The 26234-nt window shown below is 34.0% G+C and overlaps 1 protein-coding gene across 4 annotated transcripts in view; it reads right to left on the reverse strand.

The window, feature by feature from the left end:
• Window positions 1–26234, reverse strand: part of PPP1R12A (protein phosphatase 1 regulatory subunit 12A) — a 142196-nt gene that overhangs the window by 13174 nt on the left and 102788 nt on the right. For all 4 annotated transcript variants that reach the window (XM_088025280.1, XM_028105515.2, XM_028105517.2 and 1 more), the window contains 7 exons: window positions 19524–19614; window positions 18165–18365; window positions 17760–17928; window positions 15587–15708; window positions 7087–7152; window positions 2382–2398; window positions 1225–1360 (listed from right to left, as the gene is read on the reverse strand). In XM_088025280.1, the coding sequence (XP_087881406.1) occupies window positions 1225–1360; window positions 2382–2398; window positions 7087–7152; window positions 15587–15708; window positions 17760–17928; window positions 18165–18365; window positions 19524–19614 (802 nt within the window). The remainder of the gene's footprint in view (window positions 1–1224; window positions 1361–2381; window positions 2399–7086; window positions 7153–15586; window positions 15709–17759; window positions 17929–18164; window positions 18366–19523; window positions 19615–26234) is intronic.

Raw genomic sequence — 26234 nt, forward strand, 5'->3', positions numbered from 1 at the left:
TTTCTGCCACCACATCTGTGTCTTTATATCTCATTCCATCCAGAAAACTTTTTTCTCCCATTTTGCCAGTTAAATAATCATCCTTCTATGATTCGCCTCTGAAGCTTCACTTCTTTAGGAAATCTATCTGTCACTTTCCTTTGTTATACACTCTTATGAAATGGATTCTTTACTTCAGATAATTGTTTCAATTTTTAAATTTTACATTTATTAATATGACTGTATGATCATGTTGGTCTCTACTACTACATGGAAGATGTCCACAAGAACAAGGACAGTTATCTCTAACTCTACTGCCTTATGAGCAGAAGCTCACTACTTAGGACAGTTCAGTGTTCAGTTCTTTACTGAATGAATGACAGTCTTATACATAATGTAAACTGACCCCCCACCTTCCTTCTTTTGCTGACCTGGCTTGTAAGAAACTTTCAAATAGCTGCCAACTACCTGGGGGAACATGTACAAATATCACAAGCCTTCTTTTTCCCCAATAAACTTCATCAGGTTTATTCTAAGCTCATAATATTAAGAATTATGAGAGTCATAATCCTAGACTGTTGAGTTTCCAGGACTTACTTCTTAAACACTTCCATCCTTAAGACATAATAGCACTTACAACTATCACAAGTTTTTTAGTTACCTAGGAAAAGCTATATTCTCCTAGGAAAAGCTCTGTTCTCTGGCTGCCTCTTACTGACAAATAGGTAAGGTGTAGGTGCATGCTTGTGTGAGTGTACATGCACACACAACCCCCCCCCCCCCCCGCTCCCATGCCTCTTTTCAGCTCAATCACAGTATCACAGTACTGGCCTGAGACACTTAAGTGTGAAATAAAGTCTCTTCCCTTTAAGAAACAAACAGCTAGGGATGCCTGGGTGGCTTAGTCGGTTAAGTGTCTGCCTTCGGCTCGGGTCCTGGGATTGAGTCCCGCATCCGGCTCCTTGCTCGGCGGAAAGCCTGCTTCTCCCTCTCCCACTCCCTCTGCTTGTGTTCCCTCTCTCACTGTCTCTCTGACAAATAAATTAAATCTTTAAAAAACAAAAACAAAAAAACCCCAAACAGCTATTTATATTCTCCCTACCATTCAGTGCCCCAAACTGAAAATTAAAGTAAGTTATTTCAAGATACTGATTTCATTCTGAGTTTCTAGGAATAATATCCAAACATAAATATATTAAGACAAAAGATTATTTTTAATGAAATACAGTTGAATAATCCAATTACCTTTTTAAAGTCAGTTGAGTCATCCTTTTCTAGCCTGCTACTGTAAGGTTTTCTTTCTTCTAAGTAACTGTATGATCCAGAGCGACCCAGCAAGGAATCATATCGATCACCAGCTGATGTGGAACTGGTTTCATATCTTTAAAAGATGAGTTAAAGTCAAAATCTTTATTACAGGTTTTTACAGCTCCCATTTACATGCATCCTAGTACATTTTAACTTGATATTCCAAGTAGTAGGTGACATTCTCTTTCATCTGTTATCATCTGTATTTGTGATAATAAATGGAAAGTTATTTATAATACTATTAATTTCTATTATTTGAGGAGACATTCAATACATCTAAAAAGTCAGAACTGGTTTCACATCATGATAAATTATTTCAACAATTTTAAGCTGTACACTTTTTCTACATTTTAAAATTTCTGAAATCAGAACATGGCTTATAACTGATGGTGTATTATAGTTTAATTGGTAGCACTTTTCCTTTAAGTGGCATGTAATTGTTTAAAAATTAATAACATTTGAGATCTGATAAACTCCTCTATCCAAAGTGATAGACAGAGGTCTGCCCTAAACAGAAAGAACCTATCTCATTTGTACATGAGAATTTTCTTATTATCTCATTATTAATTCAGGTTACCTTTTCCTGATAGATGCTATTGTCTCTACATTCAATTCAAAAGAATCATCAGTACATAAAAATTTGTTCTTAGTTTTACAAGGTTTTAGTTAACTATTACGAGTGAGAGAAATGCAATGGAGATTAGACTTAAGGACACTGTGGAGGTTCTCTAAAAGGTGAATAATTTTGAGACAGATGACAATTTTTTGTGTCTTCACTGTTTTTATCTAAAGCAGGGATCAGAGAGAAGATTCAGAATACCTAATCAAATAAATTTCTGGTGGGTTTCATCAGCCCCTGCTGTTAATAGTGACATAGTTAATACTGAAGTAATTTAGGAGGCTTAGGAAAATTTAAAAAGTTAACATTGTTGTAAGGACTTACAAAAATTTTCTTTTTTATAAATAGTGACTTACTATGACTATTGAACTAGAAGTAAAGGCTTTGACAAAGAAAGCCGGTAATACTGCTTAAATATTTATTAAGCAACACAGAATAAAAATAAGAAAAAAGTCAGTAAAAATGTAAAACATACCTAGATACGGAATCCGTCTAGAAAGAAAGAGAAAAACATAGGCATATTAAATTTTTATACTCTCATTAAAGTAACTTGATTGATGAAATAAATTTAACATTTATATACAGTTCACACTATTAAAGTAACTTATCTATTTACTATATATACGTTTTAACTTTAATGTGATTGTTCTTAGTTCTAAAACAGAGTCATTACACATTTTTCATGCACAATAACCATATAATTACATTTGGCAATTTATGGTCAACTTTTATGAATTCCTACAAATGCCACCATACAGTATTTTTAATTAGAAGAAAAAAAAGAGGACCAGAACAAAAATCTATTACTTCTACCTACTCAGGAGAAAGTAATAGGTTTATTTATGTTAAGAAATGTCAAGTTTACTATGTGACATCCCAAAGCAACTATTTTTCTCATTTTTCTGTTTTTGAGACAGTAACATGAGAGGCAAACAAATGAATACCTAAGGTATTTTATGTACAATAACATACACATAATTTTGTTTAAAATTTACTTTCAGAAACCCAGCTATAAATTCCGTCAAAGTTTAGCAACTGGAGACTTAATTTTCTCAAGCAAGTGGTATACTTTATCAATGTTTCATAACTCTTCTTACCTAAATGGTGAAATGATTAATAGGGTAAAAGAATCTTAGGTGGGGACCAAGTATTTTTGTTTTTTGTTGGTCATCTTTAGCTCCTTCCCTTTCTATTGAAGCTCTTGCTCAAACTACACTTCTCTGTAAGGCAACTATTCAGAAATGGTTTGTTAACTTTCTGAAGTAGGTATTTGTATTTTTCCACTACATTTATCTTTGAATGCACTGTAAAATTATTGGGTTCCTTTGGGATTGTTTAAGTCTAATTTGGACTAAAAATGCCTTACTAAAGTCTATTTAAATTTCCTTTGCAAAACCAGTTTTAATTTTGCACTTGCTTCCTATTTTTTTGATGTAATGCTTTATTTCATTGATTTGTTCATTAGTTTTATGACAATTAACAATTCTGAAGTTAAATTTCAACTTTCAAGAGATTCAAATTCATACATTGCTAAGAGACTTTGAAAGTTCTCATCACAAGAGAAAAAAACGTAACTAAGTGTGGGAATGGATGTTAACTAGACTTACTGTGGTGATCATTTTTCAATATATACAAACAATGAATCACTACGCTGAACACCTGAAACTAATACAATATTATATGTCAATTATATCTCAAAAAAAACCATAATAAAAAAAACCCAAGAGATACTATTCAAATTCAGAAAAATATCCAAGTATGAAATAAAATGTGTGCGTATCAAATGAAAAGATCGCCATTCACCTCATAGTTTGTACTCTGGTTCACTAATTTAAATTTAAGAAAAAATAAAAACTCCAAGCAGTCACAGAAATCACTCAAATTTCATTTCTTTGTCTTTAAAAATCATGGTGCTAACGTACTACATGGAGCACTGGGTGTTACGCGAAAACAATGAATCGTGGATCACTACATCAAAAACTAATGATGTATTATATGGTGACTAACATAATAAAATAAAAAGCTAAAATAAAACAAAAACACATAAATTAAAAAAATCATGTATTTTTTACATTTTTAAGATTGTAATAAAAAAACACATGACATAAAAGTTACCATCTAAACTACTTTTAGGAGTATAGCTCAATAGTGTTAACTATATTCATATTGTTGTGCAACACTTCTCTAGAATGTTTTCATCTTGCAAAACAAACTTTATACCCATTGAACAACTCCCTATATTCTTCTATCCCCAGCCCTTGGAAACCACAATTCTACTGTCTAAGAGTTTGAATAGTTTGGATACCTCATGTAAGTGGAATCATACAGTATGTCTATTTTGTGACTAGCTTATTTCATTTAGCGTATGTCCTTATTTCATATAGCAATGTTCTTGCTCCCCATGTTTTAAAATTATTTTTCCGAAGTAAAAATACACTTAATTACAATACTATAAGCTCATCTAAAAGTACCACAGCATAAAAAGTTCCTCTGTAACTCCCCTGCCTCCAACCCTCTAGATAACTGTTACCTTTTTTGAATACATACCCATGTATGAATTTGATTTGTACTGTTAAACTAATCTCCATAAAGGATGAATTTATTACAGTCCCCAAATCTTATATAAAAATACTATTTCAATAGTGATCATACCAAATCTGAGCATTTGCCAATTTCACTTTTTATATTAACTGTCATGTCTTTGGTTTATTAATGAGATTAAATGCATTTTCAAGCTTCCTGGCCATTTATATTTCTTTTGTAAAATTTATAAATTTCATGTATTCTGTCTCTACTTTCTTTTCCTTGAGCCTTTTCAAAGTATAAATACCAATCTTTTAAATGTTATAAAAGACGGCTAAGACTATTCACTTTTAACTCAGCAAATGTGTCTCAACTTTAAGAAGGGTACTGTTTCTGTCATATTTTAGTTTTCTATGTTTAAATAATCAAATCTTTTAATCTTTTCTTTTTCTTGCCTTGGTGTCATACTTAAATTCTTGGTTTATTATTAGTATCCTTTGCATGGTAAAAGTTTTATTATCTAATAACTTAATGAAAGCAAATCACAATAACCAAAGCAACAGAAGCCCCATTTTTAGAAATAATGAATGTTATAATAATATATGATTCCAATAATATATAATTTTCTGCAACAAAATTTAATCTTAATTTCTTTTAATTTATATCCTGAAGGTAGACAGCTTGAGCTTCACATGCAATTCGGAACTTTTTGACATTATACAATTTACTTTGAAGCAAAAAAGTACATGACCCAATGCCAGTTTTTAATGTGGTTAACTTGGATTCAGGTGTTCTATTGTCAAACACACTTTTGAGGTGATGATGACATTATTTATTTCAGAAAATGCACAGAAGAATTTTGCTGCTAATACTTTTACACAAAAAAGGGCTGCTGCTACAAGTTTTTAAAAGAGTGGCATACTTAATGGCTAGAAACACTTTTCTTGTTTATTGTAGAAGACACTGTGTTAGTGTGTTAACCTCCATTCTTCCTTTTCCTCATGGTGTACCAGTCACTTGGTTTAGGTGAGATGGTATATGGCCAACATTAGTAGCAAAATGGCTGCAATATCCTAGTGGTGGACCTTGTCTGGCCGAAGCCAATTACTATAATCTCAGACACCTAAGGTAAACCTGCTTCAGGATGAAGCTGACATAGAGGGTTGTGCAATACAACTGGAGCATAATAAATTCTCTTCGTTTAATTCGGTTTCAGTTGGGTTTTCTGTTACTTGTAATTGAATGCTAGCACAAAATCAAGAGCTAAACAGCCCCCTATTTAAAATGAACAAAACCTATTTAAATTGTTTGGAACTAAGAAAATGTTTCTTCTTAGAAACAATTTTCTACTCAATGTTAATGTATCTCATATATAATTTCAACAGTAAAACTTAAATACAAGTATCAATATGCTTCAAGGTCACAACTTTGAAGTCAGAAAATCTTTTCCCTTCTATCCCAGCCTGATGGGTGAGGTCTATGTGATAAGGCAGTGAGAAGTGCCAACTAGGGATGGTTTACTAACCCATTTCCTTTTGTTTACCTATTATTTTTTCCTTGAAAGATGGGAATTCATAGGGTAACACTGGGAAAGGAAGACAACGGTTGGGTTTACCGAATATAATAAACACGAGACATAGGGGAACTGGGGAAGTGCGGACAACTGAGAAGCAAAAGGTCTAAAAGTGATAAAACTTTACCCTGCAAATAATTTACTGTTGGAAGTAATTAATTCTTCAGTATCTGTCTGGGTACCTAATTATAAAATAAAGGTACCTTTCCGGACAAAATAGAAACTTGGCCCTAAAAGTAACCTCCACAGTCACATAGCACAGGTAACCAACTTCTGGTCACTTCATATTATCGTAGATCCTTGCTGACTGAAAAGCATTTCAATAGCTCTATTTAGGAACTCCAAGTCAAAAATAAAGATGATATGACAGAATGCCATTTCAGGTTAGATACTGCTAAGCTTAGAAGATTACAACTAACTCATATTATACAGCTCTACCCCTATGCGAATAGAGCTCTTTAAATGATGTCCACTTTCTCCACAGCCAAACAATAGGGAATAGAGGGGGGAAAATAGTGGGAAGAATCTTTCAGCATTTGCTAGTTATGTAACCTTTTAAGTCATTCAAACTTGCCTTAGTTTATTACTATTGAGTAATCTTCTCCCTTTTGGAGAAGATTGTTGGTACAATCAGTTGTGATAATATGAAAGTTCTTTAGAGCACTAAATTTCTAAACAAATGCAAAGAAAGTTAAAAAGACCTACTGTCTTCTCTAGAAGGTAACTTTGCCTTTCACTACTTCTCGATATCCCTTAGATACTTTTGTTTTTTCTTTTCAACTTTGAAGATTAAATCACATATAATAAACTATCCACTTAGAGTATACAGTTTGGTAAGTTTGACAGCTGTATATATCCAGAACATCACCACTATAATCAAGATCCAGAATATTTCCATCGCCTCTAAAATATTCTTTGTGTCCCTTCCAGTCCCTTTACCCCTGATCCCAGAGAGACACCGAGTCTATTCCCAGCATGCAGGTACAGCGTGCAGTTAACTGTCTTGCATGAATAAATTTAAACACAAGCAAACAGTAATCCTTAAGAAATATGAATACTTCTAAACACAAAAAATGCTTTTTACCTGAGTTTCTTTCTTATTGGATCCTTCTTCTGTATCTGATTGTTGTTCTTGTTCATTTTCATCGCTCTAAAATATATTGTCAATTTACTTGAGAAAGGTAAAAATAAATTTCAAACACTTGATACTTAAATATTTTAGGGCTTTTCTAAATTTAGAAAAAATTTTTTTTATTTGAGAGATGCAAGTAATGTGTGTGATGCGTATGAGCGAGCGATGGGGGGGTATGTGGGGTGGGGGAGGGGAGAGGCAGAGAGACACTCAAGCAGACTCTGGGCTGAGCAGGGAGCCTGATGTGGGGCTCAATCTCATGACCTTGAGATCATGACCTAAGTGGAAATCAAGAGTCGGTCGCTTAACCAACTGAGCCATCCAGGCGCCTCAGGGCTTTCTAATTTAAAACGACCCTTGAGAAAAATCTACCAGGAAATAAATCAAAAGGAAAACTGATTCTTAAGTGGGAATTTTTCTACCCTATTTTGAGGAAACCTTATTTTGTCTGCATGACACAATCTAAGTAGCTTAACAATGGTGGAAAAAGACCATCTACCTAAAAACATGATTTAGGAAACACATTCACAGTGGGGATGAGGAAACTGGAGGCTTAGCAGAAGAAGGTATTACATTTTATACTGTAATGATACTGCATGTACTTTAACAGTTTAAAATGTACTATTTAGATACTCAACTATAATGGGGCAGCAAAAATAGGAAATTCATTATATTAAGCAAGAAAAGTTGGATTCTATAAGCTTGGCAAGATTTGTGCAAAAGTCCAATTATATTTAGGTAGTTTATCAACATCTGGAAATTTCTTGGGAGTTTATAGCACACTAAATAGAAATCACGTGAAATCAATGGTGCTGTTGCTAGTTTTATTTACTAATATAAATGTTAATAGAAAAATATGAATTCCACATCATGAAATGATCGCTTTTAAAAACTGCAGTTTCATGGGAAAACATAGGAACTGGAAATTTAAAAAGTGGGGAGGTTCAGAGGTCCTAAAAGTAGTAATAAAAAAAAGGGGGGGAGCCTACTAACACAAGAGATTAAAAAAGCTGCTTAACTACATAACACCCTTTCTTTGACAGAGCTCTTGGTTCTTTTTGTATGTTGTCTGATATGGGTTCAAATGTGGCTAAGATGGGGAAAGAAGACCTGTGCTCTGGCGGCTAATTAGAACACAATTCAAGGCAGGGTCAAGTTAAAAAGATGAGTACTGCCAATATGAATCCCAGGAAGAATCCTTGCAATGCAAGTTAAGGGTATTCCAGAAAGTGAAGTTCTGAAGGGAGAGCTGGTCTGAGTAAAACTCAGGAAAAATAAATACTATCTAATAAAAACAGCTTTGACTATGAATCTCCTAACGCATATGACTTATTAAAAAGATAATTTTAAGTAACAAGAAAGAGTTACTATGTTAGGGTGCTAACTAAGACTGTGAGGTTTTATTTTACTGTTATTAAAATGTAAATGAGCAATCAATTAAAATCAACCAGATATCATATACTTCTTGATGAACAAACATACCTTGCCAAAAGAGTTTCTGAACCAGAATGGGATCAGTTCTCTACCTGGTAGTTACCAATTGGTATAATGGCAGCTACCAATTAATACCAATTTATAGGAAATATAAACAACCACATGAATGTGTTAAACAACACTTCTGGGGTATGATAACCCAGTTCATTCAAAAATAATTGTAAGGAAAAAAATGAGAGGGAGAAACTGATTAAAAAAGGCTTTAAAGATATAATGAATCATAATGCATAGTCCTTACTGCATTCCAACCAAACCAGCAAAGTATAAAAGTACAACAAACCACTTAGCGCATATATGAATCAATGGACATTAAAACTGACTGGATATTAAATATTAAGGATTTACTGTTAACTTACTTAACAATAAATGTGATCATGGTATTGTAATCATTTGTTGTATGGTAACACATACACATTGTGACTACTTATTACTTAAAAAATACAATTCTAGTAATTTTTAAAAAGGAATCCTTTCCTCTTAAAAATACATACTAAAATTTTTAGATGAAATTCTATAGATTTTCTTCAAATAATATGGGAGTTGGGGAGATGGTAGGGATTTAGCTTAAACAATGGATACCTGGAGCGGGGTCATTATACTTCTCTGTTACTTTTGTACGTTTGAACCTTCTATATTAAAAATTAAAAGAAAAATGGAAAAAAAATACCCAAGAGGCTGAAAAGACCCAAACAGATTATGTTTGTCCTTCTATAGTTCTATGTTCTATTGAAATAGCATAAATTTCATGTTAATTGTGCTATGCTATAGTTCTTCTTTCTCCTGTATATGAATAGCAATGTTAGGCAGATATATATACAAACAGGGATAAGAAAAAAAAATTTTGTATGATTAAATTGTTATAATTTGATAAGCCAAAGCACTGCTTCTATCAAACACCGTGTTATGTATATTATATAATCATATTCATGAAAATGGAATGTAAAGCATCTTAAGGAGTTCTGGGTAGATAGTGAAGTAGGAGGATCCTGAGCTCATCTCCTTCCATGGACACACTGAGGCAATAGCCACATATAATGTAACTTCTCTGAAAACAACCTGAAAATTAGTAGAACAGATCTTCCATTGCTAAAAAACATACAGAAGCTCCATGGAGAAGGGTAGGAGGGGCAGAAAGGCAGTTGGGTACCAAACCTCCCACAAGGCAATCCACAAATGAGAGGTGTATCACAGGTACAGAACTCCTCCTCAAGGAGCAAGGGGAATCATGCCTCACATTGGGCAACCCCTACCATGCAGGTCCCCAGACCTGCATGAGGAAGATGAATCCCCATAACATCCTGCTTTGAAAATAAGCAGGACTTAACTCCAGGAACTTTGAAAATCAATGGGGCTTAACTCTGGAAGAGACAGAAGGCTATAGGAAATGGACACTCCACTTTCAAAGGGCTATTGTACTATGTCATTTGGTTCGGGACCCTGCACAGAGGCAGCAGTTTGAAAAGCAGCTGGGTTAGACATGAAGATTTACTTACTAATTTTAGGGCATGTGCTTGAGGTGCTGTAGGAGCTTTCTCTGGGAAAGGAGGTACTAGCTAGCATCATTTCCAACCCCTTTCTGCCTAGTTGGCCAGACACAGGCTCCAGTTCTGACACCCTCTATCTACCTTCCTAGCACTGCTCACCCCACTCCAGCTCTCCCTGTGGATGCTCCCTGCGCAATCCACTCACACTGACAGGCACCCCTTCAAAGTGGCTCCTGCTCTGTAACACTTGGCGGGCAGCCTTGGTCAGGACTGGTGCCCCAGGAAATGATTACTGTCCCATCACACCTAGCAGGCAGCCCTAGTGGGGACTGGACTACTTTCAAAGCTACTCCTGTCCTGGGGAAGGGGAGAGCCAGTCCCACCCACCAGCCTACCCACAGCAGCTACAGCCAGGCTTCTTAGTCAGCTGCACTGGGGGCCAGCACTGCTCACCAGTACAGCTGCAGTAGTCGCAGCTGGTCACTGCAGCCAGCAGGGCTGAGGGCCAGCCCACCCACCAGTGCCCCCAGATCATGGCCTAGTTACAACAGGAAGGTACACACAGCTCACACAGGGGACACCCCTGGAGTGCCTGGTTCTGTTGATAGGGTGGGGGGAAGGGTTGTGTCACAGGGCACCACAAAACCCTTTCTACACAAGGCCACTACTTTCAAGACCAGGAGACATGGCTGACCTACTTAATACAGAGAAACAAACACAAAGAGTAGGACAAAATGAGGAAACAGAGGACTATGTCCCAAATGAAAGAGTAAGACAAAACCTCAGAAAAAGAATGAAATGGAAATAACCAATATACCTGATACAGGGTTCAAAGTCATGGTCATAAAGATGTTCACCAGACTTGAGAGAAGAACAGATGAACTAAGGGTGAACTTCAACAAAGAAAACAGAAGAACCAATGAGAGCTGAAGAATACAGTAACTGAAATGAAAGATACACTAGAGTCAACAGCAGATCAGATAATGCAAAAGAATGAATCTGCAATCTGGAAGACAGGGTTAGTGGAAAGCATCGAAGGTGAACAACAAAAAGAAAAAAACTAAAAAATGAGAACAGGTTAAGGGACCTCTGGGACAAACATCAAGTATATTAACATTAACATTATAGGGGTCCCAGAAGGAGAAGAGAGAGAGAGGCAGAGAACTTATTTTAAGAAATAATAACTGAAAACTTCCCTAACCTGGGGAAGGGAACAGACAACCAGATCCAGGAAGTGTACAGATCCCCAAACAAGAGGAATCCAAGGAGGTCCACACCAAGATATATATTAATCAAAATGTCAGAAATTAAAAGGAATCTTAAAATCAACTAGTTATGTACAAGGGAAACCCTACAAGGCTTAGCTTATTTTTCAGCAGAAACTTTGCAGGCCAGAAGAGATTGTGTGACATAAGGCTGTCACAGAAAAAACCTACAATCTTCTGGAAAAAAACCTATAACCAAGATTACCTAGAAAGGTTATCATTAAGAATTGAAGGAGAAAGAGTTTCCCAGACAAAAAAGTTAAAGGACTTCATCACCACTAAACCAGCCTTAGAAGAAATGTTAAAGAGACTTCTGTAAGTGGAAAAGAGAAGGCCATAACTAGAAATAAGAAAATTATAAAAGGAAAAAATTTCACTGGCTAGGATACGCAGGTTAAAAAACAAAAGTATTTGTTAAAAAACAAAATCAACTATACCTATGGTCTTAAAAGGGAAGTTTATAGCAATACACTGGCTAGGATATGAAGGTTAAAAAACAAAAGTATTTGCTAGAAAACAAAATCAACTATACCTATGGTCTTAAAAGGGACAAGTTTCTTGTCCTCAAGAAACAAGAAAAATCTCAAACAATCTAACCTTATACCTAAAGGAATTAGAAAAACAACAAAGCCCAAAGTTAGCAGAAAGAAGGAAATAATAAAGATCAGAGCAGAAATAAATGAAATATAGACTAAAAAAACAAAAAAGAGATCAATGAAACTAAGAGCTGGTTCTGTGAAAAAAGAAACAAAACTGACAAACCTTTAGCCAGCTTCCTCAAGAAAAAAAGAGAACTGAAATAAATAAAATAGAAAATGAAAGAGAAGTTACAATGGACACCACAGGAGTACAAAGAATTATAAGAGACTATAAAAAACGACATGCCAACAAATTAGAAAAAATGGGTAAGTTTCTAGAAACATATAATCTTCTAAGATTAAATCAGGGAGAAAACAAAATCTGAACAGACTGATTACTAGTAATGAAACTCAATCAGTATTCAAAAAATGCCCAGCAAAGAGTGAAGTCCAGAATCAGATGGCTTTACAAGTGAGTTCTACCAAATATTTACAGAACTAATACCTATCTTTCTCAAATTTTCCAAAAAACAGAAGAGGAAGGAATGCTTCCAAATTCATTCTATAAGGCCAGCATTACCCTGATCCCAAAGTCAGACAAAGACACAAAAAAAGAAAATTACAGATAAAGATCACTGATGAACATACATGCAAAAATCCTCAATGAAATATTAACCAAATACACAATATATTAAAAGGATTATTCACCATGATCGCATGGGACTTATCTCAGGAATGCAAAGGTACAATATCCATAAATCAATCAATATGATATAACACATTAACAAAATGAACAATAAAAATGATTGTCTCGATCCAGAAAAAGTATTTGACAAAATTCAATATCCTTTTAAGATAAAAATTATCAACATAAAATTTTAAAGGAAACATAAGTCAACATAAAGAAGGCCACAGGTGACGAACCCATCCACAGCTAACATACTCCACTGTGAAAAGCTGAAAGCTTTTCCTTTGAGATCAGAAACAGGACAGGGATATGCCCTCTCACCACTCAACACAGTACTGGAAGTCCCACCCACAGTAATCAGACAAGAAAAAGAAATAAAAGTAATCCAAATTAGTAAGGAATAAGTAAAACTGTCACTATTTGCAGATGACATACCACATAGAGAAAACCCTGAAGATTCCACTGAAAGCTATTAGAATAAATGAATTCAGTAAGTTGCAGGATACAAAATCAATACACAAAAATATATGTTGCATTTCTACACATTAATAATGAACTAGCTGAAAGAGAAATTAAAAAAAATTCCCATTTACAACTGCATCAAAAAGAATAAAATACCTAGGAATGAATATAACCAAGAAGGTGAAAGACCTGTACTCTGAAATGATAAGATATTGATGAAAGAAACTGAAGATGACACAAACAAATGAAAAGATACACAATGCTCAGGGACTAGAAAAATACTGTCAAAATGTACACACTACTCAAGGCAATCTACAAATTCATACAATCTCTATCAAAAAGCAATAGTATTTTTCACAGAATTAGAATAATCCTAAAATTTATATGGAACCACAAATAACCCTGAAAAGCAAAGGCAATCTTGAGAAAGAATCTTAACAAAACTGGAGGTATCACAATCCAAGATTTCAAAGTATACTACAGAGTGATAGTAATCAAAACACTATGGTACCGTCACAAAAACAGACACACAGATCAACAGAGCAGAATAGAGAAACCAGAAATAAACCCCTGCTTATATGGTTAATCTTCGACAGAGCAAAATAGTATATAATAAGGAAAAAGTCTCTTAAAAAAAGGGTGCTGGAAAACCAGTCAGCTACATGAAAAAGAATGAAACTGGACTATTTTTATACCATTCACAAAAATAAACTCAAAATGGATTAAAGACCATTTAACACAGGCAGTAAATTCTTGGATATCAGCCTTAAGCAGTATATTTTTGGATCTGTCCCCTCAGGCAAGGGAAACATCAGCAAAAATAAACAATTAGGACTTATCAAACTAGAAAGATTTTGTACAATGAAGGAAACCATCATCTGAATGAAAAGGCTAACCCACTGAATGGAAGAAGATACTTGCAAATAATATTATCTGGTAAGGGGTTAATATTAAAAAAATATAAAAACCGCATACAACTCAACACCCCCTCAAAAAAAAGTCTGATTAAAAAATAGGAAGAGAATCAAAAAGACATTTTTCCAAAAAGACACAGATGGCTAACAGATATATGAAAAGGTGCTTGACATTACTAATTATCAGGGAAATGCAGAAAAAAACACCCCACAATGAGATATTATCTTGCAACCTGTCAGAATGGTTAGCATCAAAAATATAAGAAATAAGAAATGTTGGTGAGGATGTGGAGAAAAGGGAACCTTTTGTGCACTGTTGGTGGGAATGCAAATATGTGCAGACACTATGGAAAACAGTATGGAGGGGCGCCTGGGTGTCTCAGTTGTTAAGCGTCTGCCTTCGGCTCAGGTCATGATCTCAGGGTCCTGGGATCGAGCCCCACATCAGGCTCCCTGCTCAGTGGGGAGCCTGCTTCTCCCTCTCCCCCTGCTTGTGTTCCCTCTCTGTGTCTCTCTCTCTGTCAAATAAATAAAATCTTTAAAAAAAAAAAAGAAAAGAAAAGAAAAGAAAACAGTATGGAGCTTCCTCAAAAAATTAAAAAGCAATACCATATTATCCAGTAATCCCCCTACTGGGTAATTTACCTGAAGAAAACTAAAACACTAATCCTTAAAGACAGATTTATCTCCATGTTCACTGCAGCATTATTTACAATAAGTTACAATAAGTAACAAGTATCCATCGACAGATTAAATAAAGATTAAATAAAGAAGATGTGGAAATATATACAATGGAATATTACTCAGCCATAAAAAACGAAATCCTGCCATTCACAACAACATGGATAGACCTAGAGAGTATTATGTTAAGTGAAATAAGTCAAATAGAGAAAAACAAATGCCACATGATTTTACTTTTATGTGGACTCTAAAGTCCAAAAAATTACAAACAGATTCATAAATACAGAGAACAAACTGTTTCAAGAAGGGATGGGAAGACAGGTTAAAAAGATGAAGGGGATTAAGAGGTTCAACCTCCATTTATAAAATAAGGCAATGAAAAGTACAGCATAGGGAATATAGTCAATAATACTGTAATAACTGCATAATGAGAGATGGTTCCTACACTTATTGTAGTGGGCATTTCGTATGTAACTGTTGAATTACTACATTGTATACTTGAAACTAATATATAATAATAATAATAAAATATGTAAAGCATCTTTCTTTCAAAGAATCTCTAAGGTAAAACAGTTTAGCCACTATACAATTCTCTATTCTCTCTCTCTCTCTCTCTCTCTCTATGTTTATTTCCTGATCTGTAGCTATTAGCTATTATTTTTATTCCAAAACTGGGACAGAACTCTTGCTTTTCAGTAATACCAAAAATCTAAGTACTCATTAACTATCCTTATAAAGAAGAACTTTTCTGATTTAGTAACTTGACTCAAAACACATAGTGATGACCTAAAGAATATGTAATCTGAGGTATGTAAGAAATTATTAGCATGTACTTCTGGAAAAATTAAGTATACTATCAAGTAGTTATATGTTAATAGGTTCTCACATCTTGTGTCCAAAATGAAACTCCTGTAGATCTCCTTTTCTCTCTCGGTCGCCGCCGTTCTCGGATTGATTTAGGTTGTGATTTATCTTCTCCTTCTTTTTCCTCTTCTCTCTTTTCTCCCTCTGTTAAGGATTACAATGAAGCACATGGTAGTAATGTGTCTTGATGGTATTTTATAAGAAAAATATAGTAACAATTCAAAGTCAATCTCCTTCATGAAGCCTTCTAAAATTCTCCAATCAACTATTTTTTGTCCCTCTCAGTGCTCCTATAAAACACCTGGTTTAAACATGTATTTGTATCTCCCATTGGATAGGTTCTTGATCAAGACAAGAATTTTAATTATTTCATTTTCCTAGCGCCTAATACAAAACTTTTGCTAAAAGACACACTATTTGCTGGATAGAAAATAATTGAATCCTATGAAGAGAATAGGACTTGTTATTAATGTCTGATAGGGAGATACTTACTAAACCCAAAGTTAACACTTCAAGGAAACCAGTTCTTAGTGAGGGAAGAACTAGCAGGCATCCAAATTTATCAGTTTGTTTCTACTATTCCCAGTCCCCTATTCAGTATAAATAATAAATAAATATAAGAAAATAAATACAGTATTCATTCCATTTCTATTAAATAGTATCTATGAACAAACCTTTTCTGGAAAAAAATAATTTATATTTTATTAAAAACAAACCAATATAAAAAAATATAGCCTCAAAATTTGTTTCCTTCCTAGGGAAGTTAAAATAGCTTCAGACTTATATACTAAAAAGATATTAGGCCCTTTAAATCTGTTTTAAAAAGCAGACATCTATGTGGAACAAAGTAATGTTAAAAATTATTTTTCAAAAGTCTCCTTGTGTCATTAGCAAGGAGTTACAGCAAAAGAAATTCCAAAATTATAGTATTAAGAGGGTTTTTTCGAGTTGTTTTTGAGTTGTTTTTGGAATTGGCTTACAGCAATGATCTCAAACTCCAATGTCTACAGTGGCCATCCAGATAACATAAATGGATAAAACTGGTCAGGAGGGCACTATTCCAAGTCATGCGGGGCTGCTATTTGGCTCTAGCCAGTTGTTGATAGGTGAGATTTTTTTAGACGCACTGTTGCTAAATCTTCCAATTTTTCAGTAGAAGATGAAAATCTAAACTTTCATTGGCTCAAAATTTTTACAAACATTATGTGGGCCTCACACTCAGTGGTTTAAAGAACCGAAGGGGCGCCTGGGGGCGCTCAGTCAGTTAAGCCTCTGACTCTTGATTTCAAATCTTAATTTCGACTCAGGTCATGATCTCAGGGTTGTAGGATCGAGCCCTGCATTGGGCTTCGTGCTCAGCCAAGTCTGCTGCTTGTGATTCTCTTTCTCTCTCCCTCTGCTTCTCCCACAACTCATGTATGCATGCTATCTCTCTCAAATAAATAGATAAATCTTAAAAAAAAAAAAACAACAAATATTTCTAACCAAAAAAAAAGCTGAAAATTAAGAAAAAATTTTCTGAAGTTTATCCTATATGATGATTGTTACTGTCATGACTAATACTATGAGATTTTCTTTTAAAATATAAAATGCCTACATACAGAAATGATTTTATGTAGTACCTACCTCTGATTTAAAGTAGGAATTATTAAAATTTAAATAGGAAGTTTATATGAAATGATAGGAAATGTTAATAGTGATCATCAATATGCCACCGTATATCTTAAAAAGAAATTTCTCAAGAAGCAAGCATAAAAACAATTTTGTTTTAGCAAGGACATTACGTGTGTAGGTAATTTTAGTTTAAAACAATTCCACACAATAGGTGTGGAATTTACGATTTAAGAACTATGATCCACACAATAGGTAAGAAATAACTTAAGGCACTAATATACTGTTCCTAGAAACAGTCTCCCATCAGTTCTTCTATATTGACTTTTTTCCTTTGTTGGTGGACATAAAAATTTTTGTGAAGTCTTCAATTATAAAGATATGTGTATCAATGCCAGACTACATAATTTCTATTTTTATTTTCTACTATTCTCATTCCCATCCATCATATTCTTTCTGAAAGAATGGCAGAATGATTCCCAGTTTAGAATGCTGTTTCCTTTTCTGTTGAACTACAAAAGAAAAAAAAAAGATTCAAAGGATTATTTGTAGGAAACAGTGTTTTCAAAATTTGGTCTTCTTACCTCTTTCATTTTCTTTTGTTAATCCTCTGGAGTAAGCAGAAGTTATACCTACAAGACTATTTGGCCTGTTTAGTTGACTTGAAGCATAAAGTGAACTGCTCATGGTAGAAACTGAAGAGGACGGAGTGGTTGAACTTGAAGTCGATACTGGTCTGTAACGTTGGTAAGTCTGTGAAATATTAAAATTAATACCCATCTAAAATATTAAATAGTTAAAAACATATAAACACTTAAATTCATTTTAAAGGAAAAATAATGTTCTAATCATCTCCAAATAATTCAGATTTCTAGTTAAAATCCTTTTGAGTATTTTGTATATGGTTGTTGGTATGTAAATCTCTTGTACTTGAGTCACAAGAACTATTCATACCATTTGACCCAGCTGTGTCGTTGGTGTACTATTACCTCATCATATGTCCTAGAGTACTTCTGTTTATATTCATCTTCTCTTGATATTTCTGACTCCTTCTTTTCTTCTTGCTTCTCTTTATCCTGTTTTTCTTTTTCCTCTTTTTCTTTTTCTTCATTTTCTTGTTCTCTGGTTCGGGTAGAACGACTTCTTCCTATTGTTTTTTCAGCTTCCTGAAGATCAGTCAATGTTACTCCCTGTACACAAAAAAGGTAAATTTAATAATGAGAGGCATTATAGCTTGTTTCAAAGGAATATTTTATAAGTAGACAAATTTAATATGAATGTATTAAAGTCAAATATACATGTTTGGAATTGGCTTGGAAATTGAAACAGAATTTCTACTTGGCAAGTCACATTCATTCTATGAAGAATCATCGTGAGCAAGCACAATAACAGGTACTGGGAAAGATATAAAGTATGTGTAATAAATAGTCTATATATTCAAGAAATTAACAAAAACAAAGGGGAGATGACAGAAATAACACATGAACTCCTAAGAAGTTCAGAAAAGAAGGAAAAACTGATATAAATATTGTTTATATGCTGAATTTATATGTATTTGTTTTTATGTATTTATTGGCAGAGAAAATTTCAGTAAAAAAATAATTTTTGAAGGATAAGCCTTGAAGAACAGGTTAGATTTCAAGGAGTAAAGGTACAAAGACAGAAAAAATATGTTAAGATCTTAGCAAATGGTTCAGCTTGAAATGTGAGTAAGAGTAAGGATCAAGGAGTTGAATCCGGTCGGAAGCTCCTCAACTGTAGGAAAGGACAGGCACAGCATAAAAGGATGGTGATATATCAGATATACTTAAAATGGCAAGGAGGTGAAGGAGACAGTAACTAGACTCAGTGACGTTCTCCTCATACTTGCACATCAGGGGTCTGAAATATCTAACATAATAGACCTATTCCCCACAACTCCAAATATTCATAGAATTCTTTAATAATTATCAGACATATTGATTAATTAACACTGAATACTCTGTGCCAGACACCATCTTAGCAACAAAAAAAAAATTCAAAGACATACAAAGGCATATGCTAATTGGATTAAATATAATATTAACAAATGTGACCATATACAAAAGGCTAGGGCAGGATTGCTAATGCAATCTTTATTTTTAAGATTAACCCACATTATATACTGACACTGATCCCTTTTAAATTTTTTTAAGGTTTTAAAAAAATTTATTTAAATAATCTCTATACCCAACGTGGGGCTCGACCTCATAACCCCAGATCTCCAACTGAGCCAGCAAGGCACCACCAATGACATCAGTATTTTCACAGAGAAGTGAAAGAGAGGTAATTTGTTTTTAAGTTTTATATATTATACACATTAAATATACCTGTGTTGATCTTCTAGACTGTCTTGCTTGTCTAGATCTTGCTTTTCTTTGGGATTCAGACTCTTCATCTCTAACAGGAGTGAGGTATGATCTACAGTAATAAGTAAAAATTGTTAGTTGGAGATATAATATCTGTGAATATAATTACATATGAATGTGTGAATGATTACAAAGTTAAGCATTTTAATGGGTTTTAAGAAGTCTTCAAAAATGGTTACATCTACCCTGAAAATTCAGCAATACAATCTGATAAATTTTTAGATTGGAAATAATATTAACTTATATTTTTCAAGTTCTTCCTAACTACAGGTTTTTAAAAATTTTTTATTGTTATGTTAATCACCATACATTACATCATTAGTTTTTTTTTTTTTTTTTTAAAGCCATGCGACCTCAGTCCTCTTAGCCCCTGTTTTGGTTCCCTGCAATACCATGCTAGATGAAAGGTGACGTTCTCTGGCTAAACTCTAGACTGTCAATGTCTTTTTATGATAGAATGGTTAGGACTGAAGGCCACATTCAACATATGGGATGACTAGTCAGCAAGCAACACTCCCTGAATTCCTGCCATTGTGCATTTATTAATGATGTTTTTGGCAGATATAGTCTTGTTCACACTTTGAGTTCTCTAAAAAGTCAAGTGCTTTTATACATAAACTGCTTTAAAATCAGCATCTTATTTCTGGTTACTGATTTTCTGATATAAAGAGGACTTAATATTTAGCTTCACTACATTTCATCTTACACATCTAAGCCTATGTTCCATCCTGTCACAGGATATGCACCATTTCAAAAGCAAGCAATCTATGTCAAGAGATTAGTATTTAATTAATTAAAGGGCTGAATAAGCAAAGATAAGACAGAGCCCTGCAACACAACAAAAAAACTTCCTTCCAATGATCAATATTACCTGGGATGTTCAATTGTTAATACTTTATGTAGCTATAATATTACCATCTAATTCACATTTCTCAGAGAACACTCAGAAGTAGAGTATCCCTATTTTCTATGTTTATCAAATTTATCTAGTTTATACCACCCTGCCCCTCCCCTCCAAATGCTACTTTTTAAAAAGGCTTTTCAGCTTTAGTATGCTTTCCAATTGGTAATTCGTTCTGCTCTTTAAACTCCCTAAAACTCTTCATATATCCATGGCAAACTTTGGAATTTATTCTTGGTTTTATGCCTTATCTTTTATTTTTCCTACGTGCCCTTTAAAGCTCTACGTTCAGAGAGTATAACATATCTCAAGCTCCTTAGAATAATTTACAGTTTTTTCAGAATTCTTTTGGAGAGCCCCATTCCTTTTGATTTATCTTTCTCTTCCTTCACACTCTTTAGTTTTTAGAAATCTGTCTCTCTAAAACTAGAATACATGATGCATTATTCCTAGGATTCACCTCGTCATCCAAAATCTACTTGCCTCAATTCCATCAATTAACTCTTACTTATTGGTTAAAGTTAGTTCTAGAAGACTGGTTTTCTGTGTTGCTTCTACTTTAATTACAGATAAACTTTAAGCAAGGTAAGTCAAGAACTTCTCTAGAGGGTGTTTTTGATTGAGACATCCAACAATTTAGAGAAAGATGAAAATCCTCTCCCTACTTTTTTTTGACTTAAGTTGTTTTTATCACCTGATGGTTTGAGAAAATATCATCTGATCTCTCTGCTTGGATGAATAACTCATGGCACTATTTCATAATGATATAATTGACTTTTTTTCCCTTTATCCATATGTTCTCTATCATGTTTTCAGTTCTAGGTTTCTAGAGTATTCTGAAAGATTACTTCTTGTTGCTATTATAGTAGCACTGTATTTATCTCATAAATCAGGCACACCTCACAAAGTATTAGAAGAGCTCTATCTTACTAGATTTGGTTTCTACTAGAATACTGGTACAGATTTAAGTTTATAACTTAAAATTTTAATTAAAAAATTAAATGTCTATTTGTTTTCTGCTTTTATTTTTTTAAAAGATTTTTATTTATTTGAGAGAGAGAGAGAGAATGTGCAAGCACAAGCAGGGTGAACGGCAGGCAGAGGAAAAAGCAGGGTTGCCACTGAGCAGGGAGGCTGATATGGGGCTTGATCCCAGGACCCTGGGATCATGATCTGAGCCAAAGGCAGACGCTTAACCAACTAAGCCACCCAGGAGCCCCTGTTTTCTGATACTTTTAATTTGTCCTCCTAAACGTATAGGACAAGGAAGAAATTCACTAAACAAAATATTTTAGTTATCAACATTTCTTTAGTTTGACTTTCTTTTAGAGATTCAGCAACACATGGCTTCATCTGCATCAATGCATAGATCCAAAGAGATGATCAGATTGGTAGGATACCTGCCCTCTTGATGGTCCATGATGCTCAAGCTACACTAAGCTTGATATTTCTCTTTCTCCCACTGTTTTATAATTTTCATTTTGTCTATGTATCAACTCCTGTGAGATTTAAGCTTTTTATTTAGATATAACATATACTAAAACAGATATAACAGATATTTCCTATTTTTATAACAACTCTAGTGATTTTTCTGGGACAAGTAATTTAAAAGGTGAAAGAGAATAACAATAAACTTGTTATTATAGTTTCAGTTTAAGAAAATTAATTCTGGAATATAGTGAGGAATTTCTTTGTGGCAGAAGTTGGTTGTATGTATTTGGAAAATGCTATACATTTTAACCTTCTCTGGGAAAATCACAACATGTTAAAGGCTCTGAGAAGAACCGAAGGAAGAAACTTGTTTCATCTTGTTTAACTATGCATTTCCCATGATTATTTAAGTAGAAAATACTTTTCTTTTGTGGTACACCTGCTACATGTGGAAAGCGCTCTGTGAAACATCAGCTTGAAAACTCTGTCCCAATGGCTATTTTTTTAGCCATTCATTTAATACTTATTTATGCATCTACTGCCCCTATGCAATTTATTGCTTTCTGGACACTTCCCAGATGAGGGGAAGAAAAAAAAAATAAAAGGAGATGAAACCTCAATGTAATAGCGAATCTGGTTAAACAGAAAACTTTATAGCAGCTTAGATGGCTGCACGTTATCATTTCAGTATTTCATGAGCTTCTCTGAAAGGAAGAATGAACATGGACTTCTCTGAATCTGACTTCCCTATGTAATGGTCAAAATTCCCATATTTAGTTTAAAACAGGGAAATCTGCATTGCCATTTGCCCTTTTAATCTCCAAGGCAAACAGAACTAATCAACCATCACACTCTCTTCAAAACAGCCTCAATTCTTTTCAACAGTTTCAAGTTGCCATAAAAGTTAAATATATTTATCATATCTTGTTTAACATATATAGATAGGTTAAGGGGATAAAAATTACTAAATGGGGGCGCCTGGGTGGCTCAGATGGTTAAGCGTCTGCCTTCGGCTCAGGTCATGATCCCAGGGTCCTGGGATCGAGGCCCGCATCGGGGTCCCTGCTCCTTGGGAGCCTGCTTCTCCCTCTGCTTCTCTCTCTCTCTCTCCCCCTCATAAATAAATAAATAAAATCTTAAAAAAAAATTACTAAATGGAAGACTTACAATATCTGTTCATTTAAATTTTCCATACATTTGCTCCAAATTAGCATAAAAATCTAGCCTATCAATTTGTAATACACTATGTATTTCCTACTACTTTAAGAGACCCCGTCTGGTATTCAGTTCCTTTCTCCTCTCCTGGGGTTCCTGTATAGAGCAGACCTCTATGAATAAAATGTAGAGAAGAAAATTAATTCATATGTTTTATGTGTTTTTAATTAAAAAGAGCTGACTAAGGCACCTGGGTGGCTCAGTTGGTTGGGCATCTGCCTTTGGCTCAGGTCATGATCCCAGGGTCCTGGGATCGAGTCCCACATCGGGCTCCCTGCTCAGCAGGGAGTCTGTCTCTCCCTCTGTCCCTCCCCCTGCTTGTGCTCACTCTCTCTCTCTCTCGCAAAAATAAATAAAATCTTAAAAAAAAGAGCTGACCATCAAAAAGAATATATCAGTCGAATTCCACTGCTGCCTTAATCATTACTATATCATACTGTCATACTGAGCTCTTTCTTGTAACTATATAGGGTGCACAATTTTAGTCCTTAGTAGTCTCAGATTGCTTATTATTTTCTAAGCAACTGAAAGGTTGTCATTTTTAAATTAAGAATTTTTCAATAATTCCAATTACTCTATTTATTTTTAATTTCACTCACTTTCTTTTTTTAAAAGATTTATTTACTTGAGAGAGAGAGGGTGTAGGAGGGGAGGGGCAGAGAGAGAATCCCAAGCTGACTCCATGCTGAGTGGGGGAGCCCGACACGGCACTTGATTTCATGACCCTGAGACCATGACCTGAGCCAAAATCAAGAGTAGGACGCTCAACTGACTGAACCACCCAGGCGCCCCAATTTCACTGACATTTATACAAAGCAACAGTTCCATGTGAATTCATGCTACAAATATGAACTTATTAGTAAGATACTGTTTTGCAGTTTGGAAAGACTGAAGAACTAGAAATATTTAAAAAATGAAAGAATTTGCTACCATGATCCATCCTAATTTAAAGCTGGCTTCTCTTCTCTACTCCCCACCCCCCACCACCATTAATCCATTGGAAATCTTAGCTAATAAAAACAGAAAATCCTCATCCAATCCTGATCAATTAAAATACCAAAATTCAAGAGTACTGTGAAATTTAATAGTGAGTATGGTAATTTTACATAATATCTTAAAATATAAATGTAAGTTTACCTAAAATCGCATAAATATATTAACTTATCTTTTTTTATCCACAATATATATTTAAATCCTAATATACACATTTTGAGGACAAATATTCAACCATATACATTTCAAAACCATTAATGAAATTTAATTGAAAGACAAACAGAAGAGGCCAACAGTGTATTCAAAATTGCGAACAATTACTTGACGTGAAACAAAACACAAACATTACTATTACTGCAAACTTCACTGAAACAGAGTAAGACAAACAAAATTTCTGTAATATATACCAGGAAAAATTTCATATACATTTCGCTTCTTATGCATTTAAAATCTGTTCTGTCCTATTAATATCTCCAAATATTTAATTCTCAATCTTTAATGTCTTCCAGGATTAATTCCAAAAAGCTGAAACTCAACTCTCTCCAACAACTTTAAAATAAAGAAATCTGAGGTTAAGAATCATAATTTGTTTGTTCTGAAACAACTGATGATTCCAGGAAGATATTCATTAGGCTTTAATTGTCACTGGGAACATTTTTAAAAAGCATGGAATCCTAGAAATAGGAAGTATCCCAGAAGTTAAAAATTATATAAATCAAATACCTCATTTTACAGAAGAAGAAATTCTGACCTTGCGAGCATGCTAACCTTAGGATTAAAGCACAGCAAGGAGTAAAAAACTAAGGATTCCTGACCGTTTTTCCTTCACTCCCCCTATACCATAAAAGCAAAGTCCTCAAATTTATTTTCACTAGAAAAGAATGATGGAAGCCTACGATCCTCTAATTTCTGTTGGCTATATGGCCTTACCTGAAAACACCTCAAAAGCCTAAAACTAGTTTTAAATTTATAGAAAAATGAAGAATTAAATTATGGTATGACCTATACTGGTATTCAAATCACAAAATGTTAACTGCTTTAATGGTTTTATAGACGTATCAGTAAATTTCATCATAAAAATAGAAATAAAACATAAACATATTGGTAGAAAATAAAAGATGCAATGATAGAAAATATTTAACATTTAAAAGTTTAATGTCTTGTTACTTTTCATATATTCACCACAAATATTACTGCAAGGATATTAATACTTACTACAGGCCATGCACTTTGCTAGGCACCAGAGACAAAGACTGCATATGAACACTACATGTCAGAAATAAGACAAAGTTAATCTGGTTGGTATTTTTGTTAAAAGAAAAAAATACCAGTCATGCAGCTAATTTAATTTTGTAATATTAGAAAATAATAGAAAAAATATAGAAAAGGTCACATTTTGTTTCCTAAGACTTTTGTTTTCCTCAAGAGGAAAAACAAAATTCAAAGCTAGGAACTATGCATGATAGCTGGAAAAAACAGCTGGACTGATTCTCCTACAACCTTGGTTAGCTCTCACACTAATTGTATAAAAATGGAAAAGTCACTTAATATCTCTGGGTCTTAGTTTCCTTCTGTAAAGCAAAGATACCACAGGTAAGTTCCTTTCCACATCTGTGATTCCATACCAATTAGCAGCAGCAGGAAGAAGTAAAGCAATGCTCTTAATAACATTTAAGCACACAAAATAAATTCATAAACCCTTTAAGATATTTAATAAGTGCCTTTTATGTGCTAGGATTAAAACTAAGTGAATGTACTCAATGTACTTAAAAATTATTTGGCTTACATGTATGCCTAAGAAATCTTTAAGAGAATCTTAAAATGAAAATCTCAAAAATTACAAGAACAAAAACAGTTAACATCCATCAAATTTTTTTAATAATAATATTATTAAATAATATTTAATAACATTCTCTAAACATAGAGAATAATGAAAAATATGTTTTTGTCAGATTTAGTCTTCCATAAGTCTGACTGGGTATGTTTATATCTTCCATCACAAAAACGTCTTGAATTAAAACAACCATTAAAAAAATGAAGATGGCTAAGAAGACAAGTGTCTGGCTCACTGCCTAGAAATGAAAACATCAATTCTGTCCGAGGGAGTCACCAAGCCGAAATGCTAATAATTG

The sequence above is a fragment of the Eumetopias jubatus genome, unplaced genomic scaffold (genome assembly GCF_037043125.1).
Source record: "Eumetopias jubatus isolate StellerSeaLion01/CBP00866 unplaced genomic scaffold, mEumJub1_p1.0 scaffold_8, whole genome shotgun sequence".
Taxonomy (NCBI): Eukaryota; Metazoa; Chordata; class Mammalia; order Carnivora; family Otariidae; genus Eumetopias; species Eumetopias jubatus.